General features: G+C 38.4%; 1 protein-coding gene across 1 annotated transcript in view; it reads right to left on the bottom strand.

Annotated features, from left to right (window-relative positions):
* Positions 1-3,761: 3,761 nt before the first annotated feature.
* LOC121927300 (amine oxidase [flavin-containing] B-like) overlaps positions 3,762-6,281 on the bottom strand; it is a 65,527-nt gene continuing 63,007 nt past the window's right edge. The window contains exon 15 of the mRNA XM_042461021.1: positions 3,762-5,084. Within this exon, the coding sequence (XP_042316955.1) occupies positions 4,914-5,084 (171 nt within the window). The 3' untranslated portion in view covers positions 3,762-4,913. The remainder of the gene's footprint in view (positions 5,085-6,281) is intronic.

Raw genomic sequence — 6,281 nt, 5'->3', positions numbered from 1 at the left:
CATTGGTTTAAAGATGTTGGTATTGAAATTTCCATCAGTTCTTAAGAATATATTTGATTTCAATTAAGAATTCTAATACATATGCTATTTTGGATCAAGATATTTTATAGAAAAGATTAAAGCTTTTCAAAAACACATCAGTAATATGTTGACATAGAATATTCTTTTGACCCAAATCAGAAAGGTGATAATTAATGAACCATTATAAATTCTCTCAGTGTCATAGATTCTATAGCTGATTTTGCTAACTACACTGACATCAAAGATAGCATTAGCAGTACAATAGTTACAGCAACACAGTGTATGGACAGATTCAATGTATTTAAAATTGGATCAACACCAGGAGCAATTAACTTTACAGCCAGCTGCATTCTTTCTTATTTCTTCATTATCTTCTGTACTCTCTACCTTTTTTTTTTTTTTTTTTTTTTTGGTAAAATCTTCACCATAGTTTTAATAGGTAAGGTAACATCCAAAAATAATTTCCATATGTGGTACATTTAAATCTTCTTGTTTGACAATCTTCATCCAAGTACTTGGGAATTCAAATTCACTGTCATGTAAGTGTAATCACTCTCTCTACCATACTTTATCATTCTGAGTACAGTACCAACCCCATATCTATGAGGCTAGTTTCATTTATCTGCATTAAAAAAAATGTTCTCTCTAGGCATATTCTAGGTCTTCCCACATGATTCTATGGTCTATTTCTGCTGGATGTTGGGCTGGAAATCATTCATTTCCATAAGGTTCACTATTATCTGTGGCTTTGTATATCCACAGTAAGTCTGGGAACTTTTCCCCCTTGGATACAGGAGGCATACTGTACTGCAGTTGGTAACTAAACATGTCTCTCAGCAATATACAGAGTTGAATTCAATGCCTACAGTACTCTACACACATATTCTACAGTGCACAAAATGCCCAAGCAATGAACATATTGTCTGGCGCACACACACACACACACACACACACACACCAAAAGTATTGGCATCAGAAGATTATATGACAATGTACCCTGCTGCCCATTCCAGAATTGGCGAGAAAGCAACTGAACACATGTATGCACTTCACAGAAGGAGTCCAATAAGGCTTATATGTCAATGGGGTCAAATTGAGGTGAACACCCTAATCAAAGTTATATTTTCATATACAGACTCATTCATTCAAAATTATTACCTGAATAGAAACATAATACAGTATGTTGTGTTTATTGAATCAGTAATGTGCAGGGTTTGTTTTTTTTAAATGTAGCAGATTTCTAATCACATATGACAAAGGGCTAGAAGCATGAAACAGTCACTTGCTGAAAATGTCACTACAAATCTACACCACATATTAATTGTCTTTAACAGTCTTCTTTTCAAATAGTGTTGTTTGGAAGAAGGCTTCTGACTAGTTAAATCACACCCATAGGGTGTTGAATTGTAGTTACCTTTGGTTTCATGATTCAGTAAGCCAATCCATGTCCTTCTTACACATTTCCCCCCACAAACCAGATGGACACACTATTATGTTTCAAAACATGTTTTGGAGAAGATAATATATTATTATTTGTTGGCAGTAATTAAAACATGTCACAAAAGCTTGGGATTGTATGTGGAGTGAGTCTCCCATTTCGCAATTCTGGTTGATACTTGACATTGGGGTGGGCAAATTGTGACCCTCCAAATGTTGCTGAACTGCACCTTTTCCCCATCCTTTGCTAGTCTGGCTAAGACTAATGGGAACCATAGTTCAAAAACACAGAGAAGACTTCACTTTGCCCCTCACTGATGCCTTGCATCAGTTTAAAATGCCTTTGTTGGTTCAGAATTTGCATGGAATTTTTAGAAAAATCCCTACAGATGAAACACACTGTTTTTAAAGATATAGAGCCCAGCTTGGAAAACAATATATTATAAGACTTGAATCTCTACAATAAAGCCCATGAAAAACTGTTCTTTTCATCTGTTCCCCTGCCCAATTCACTATAAATGCTATCAACGCAGACAGACAGATCACTTGGCAGGTAGGATGGGGGGGAAAACAGTCTTGGAGTCCATCCAGCTGGTGTTTTCCTTTCTTCTTAACAGATGATTAGAAATGACAGCTACTTTAAGTTGTACACACTGTGCAGGAGCATAGAGCCTGCAGTAGAGATTATGACTTTGGTTTGTAGTGACCCTTTGGTTACGCAAGAGCAAGTAACATTGAATTAAGTAGGACTTCCTTCCAAGAAATGTTGTAAAAATAAAGAGCTAAAGTTCAGTTTATTCAGCCTCTTGCCTAATGGCAAGATCAACCATCTACCAGACCTCATAGATCAAGTTATACAACTCAGATCTCATGCCCAATGCAAGCTATTTCTGTTTCTGATTAGGCCATGAAAAATAGCTCCATTTCCTAGAAATATTGGCTTTCTTTCATCTGAGGAAGGGAGGAGATGAAAGAGTGTGAAGAATGAAACATTCTGGGAATAATAATGATTATTATTATTTATTTTAATACCAGACCACAAATATTAACTCTGGTTATTTGTCAAGAGCATCTGAGTACTCATTAAAAACCAATCCGAAGTAATTGCAATCCATTTTATCCTCCCTGCTTGATGAATTTCTGTGACTGAAATACCACAGTTTGGTGATAAGTAAAAACGGTAAATACAATCACCTATTAACTGTGTTTTGTACTTTGCTTCTGTTTTTCTGTTGTTCATGCCCTCCAAATATCCCTAGGGTTGTATCCATGTTCACAGGGATCATTCACTATAGGAAAACCTTTTTGACCTGTAGGCTTCATATCCCATCTTAAAATGGGATATGCTCTTAAAATGGAACAAATCACAGAAGGCCTACAGAAATGCTTACTTCCAAGTGGGTTTCTTTCCTCCCTCTGTAAAACTTTGAATCTCAGTAGCTACACAATCCTTTTATACCAGCCACTGACATTTAATAAACATAAACTGGAATCCTCTTAGTGGCTTATGTTGGTGCATCCCCCTCAGTCTTTTGTTAAGTTTTTGTTTTGTTTTCAGGTATTATGCAAGGAGGTATCTTGGTATATCCCTGTATAGCATCTTTTCCCTGTTTGTTCAATGGCAGCCAGATGGCACCAAAGGACACCCATGACCAATCACTGATGGGGGGGGGGGTATTCATTTCAACACCATCCAACTGCTGTTGCATAGCTGGGTAAAAGGGAACAGCCCTCAGTATAAGTACACTGGTAGAATTTTACGTTTTACTAGCACTAAAAAGGATTTTTATCGTAGTGTTTCTACGGCTGATTCTGAACAGTTTAAGAGCGAAAAAAGCCAAATGACAGGAATGACAGAGCTATTGTCCTATAGTCCTGCACTTTCCTAACCATGGCCATTGTGATCTCTTCCAACTCTATGATTCTGTGATTCTATGTGAGTCTTGAAGAATAGTACACTGGTAACTTATTGGATGGAAGCAGAAAAAGATACATTGGAATCCTATATGACCTGTTACAACAGCAGCCATCATATAATTTCTAAACCCATTATCTTGGATCCAGATTTAGATCAGACTCACCAAGACCAACAGGTCATGTTCTCACAAGTATCTCAAGCCTTGTTATTTCAGTGGGTCTGCCCTAAGCATGACTAAGGTCTAATCTGCACTGAAGAAGTAATGCAGTTTGACATCACTTTAACTGTCATGGATCAATGCTATGGAATTTTGTGATCTGTAGTCTGCTGTGGCACCAGAGCTCTCTGACAAAGAATAATATCTCACATAACTACAAGTCCCAGAACTCCATAACTTTGTCCCATGACAGTTAAAGTGATGTCAAACTGCATTCTTTCTACAGGTCAGATTAGACCTAAATCTGGATGTAATCCAGCATCTGTAGCTGGTAACCATCATTTCCTTTTTTTAAAAAAAGGGGGGGGTGATAAATCATGGGTTCTTGTGGTTATAGAGAGAAGTTTGGAACCAAACAGACTTCTAGAAACCAAAAAGTCAGGGAATCATAAGGATGATGTTTTCCTGTGCCATGGACAGTTTGTTATCCTCCTTCCATGGATATATGAATCCTTCATATCCTTTGTTCTGCTCCTAGCTACCATTATTGTTAATGATTCAAGAATATGGACCTGTATAAATAAAATATAAACTAACATAGGTTTCATGATTGCATTTGTTGTTGGGAGGCCACATCCAATTGAGAACAGGGATGAAAAAGAAAAAGAAATTTTAGCAAATGTAATGGATCATGCAAACTATGCCTTTTGAAATTCTGTCTTCTGTACAGCTGTTAAAGGTCCAAGAACCCCACCCTCTTTTGCATGTCACTAAGATCACCCTACTCATCTGTGGCCCTGCTCATGCTTTATACAACTTATACATAAATGACTATTTACTGAGCAAGTCTAAATGTTTTCAACATTGTACTGAAGTGAAAACATCACAAAAATAAAGCTCTCCCAATTTTTAAGCAATCCTTTTTGCAAAACACTTCAGGATTGGAAGGGAAGCCAAAATACAATGCCAAAGAATTTAGACTCCAAATCTAGATGGGATTTTGTAGCTGGGATTTATTAACTGACATCCCTGTGCCTATGTTATCTAATCTCCCAAACATCTGGAGACCAAAGATAGTGTCACACAATTACTTTTCTCTCATTGTGCTATGGGTTTTGCAGTGAGATCACTGTAGTTGTCCATTTTATAAAAACAAAAAAATATAAGTACACTAGGGCTCCTTCTACTGTGTATATTTTAATATAGGCACAGGGATGTCAGTTAATGAGCTCTCAAAAACATACCAAACTCCTTCACAAGACCATATTTCATAGAATAAAGACATGGGATAATTGAGAGTGACAGTAATCACTGTTCAGTGAGAGTAAAATGATTGTGTGAATACACACAAATTTGCAAATCAAGACATACAGGTTCACATTAGGACATCCACTTTCCATTTCGTGGCAACACACCCCTTTTACATGCACCAAGCCCAGCTGCAGCCACTGCTGTAAAGAGTACAGAGAATCCCATCAATTTCAGTAGTGCAGGTATAGAAGGTAAGTTCCTTTCCCAAAAGGTCGTTGTGATTGGCAGGGCGGGAACATCCTAGATGGAAGAACAGTTCATCAGTTAGTGTGGGGTCACCTTCTTCAAAAGCATTAGAAATGTCTTTTAACAGAAATCACTGGCTAGCATTCTGTTAGTGGCATACGTAGGCATTAAGTCCACCTTATATCTGCATACAGTTGGCCCTCCATATCCATGGAATTTTTTATCCATGGATTCAAGCATCCATGGCTTGAAAATATTTTTAAAATATATAAATTCCAAATAGCAAGCCTTGATTTTGCCATTTTATATACAGGACATGATTTTATTATGCCACTGTGTTTAATGGGACTTGAGCACCCATGGATTTTGGTATCCATACAGAGTACTGGAACCAAACCCCAGCAGATACCAAGGGCTCACTGTATGTCTTTTCTGTTGGTGGTGCAGAGGTTCATATTCTTTTCTGCTCTCTGCGAAATCCAAATACCACCCCCTGGACACCATTGTGCTGCAACAGCTTCCACATACCATAGCCATTCTGTTGCAAGGTGGAGAGTGAAGATGACTGGAGAAGCATCAGGCTATACAAACCCAGCCAGATGCAAACCAATGACATCATTTGCTGAGACCTTCAGAAGACCCCCCCAAAGTCTTGGTGGAAGATGTTCTCGGTCTGCATAGTGGCATCACTGCCCAGGGTGTTACCCTGTGTGGGGGGAGGTGGGGCTTTCAGGTGCTTGGCTTCCTTGGTGCCACCTCATGATACTGTTCGCATGAGGAGAACAAGGTGATGGCACTAAGGTAGGGGGTGGTGGACCAGGCGTCACCCCTCTTCTGGGATGTCATCAGGTGCAGCCTGCACCTTGTTTGCATGTTTTCAAATTTTCTTGACATTACTGCTTTCCTACAGTTCCACTGAGGTGATAGGAGTAGGGATTGATATAAATTTCATTCAGTATATCTTTTTAATTGAACCAAACAAAATCACATTTCCCAGACAAATATGTAGGTTAGAATATCATTATCCTTTCAACTGTGCACTCCTCCAAATTTTGCATGCAGTTTTCACCTTAAGTACTGTACATACAAATGCATACTTGGGAGATGGGAGTGAAAACCTAAGACAGCCAGTATGGTTGATTGGTGTAAGAGGTGGGATGACTCTAGGAGACCAGGGCTTGAACTCCTGCTCAACCATGGAAACCCACTGGGTGATCTTGAACAAGTCAGGTTCTCTCAGCTTCAAAATCA

The sequence above is a fragment of the Sceloporus undulatus genome, chromosome 3 (genome assembly GCF_019175285.1).
Source record: "Sceloporus undulatus isolate JIND9_A2432 ecotype Alabama chromosome 3, SceUnd_v1.1, whole genome shotgun sequence".
NCBI lineage: Eukaryota > Metazoa > Chordata > Lepidosauria > Squamata > Phrynosomatidae > Sceloporus > Sceloporus undulatus.
The sequence above is the reverse complement of the archived record's forward strand: the minus strand, read 5'-3'. Positions and strand labels throughout refer to the sequence as shown.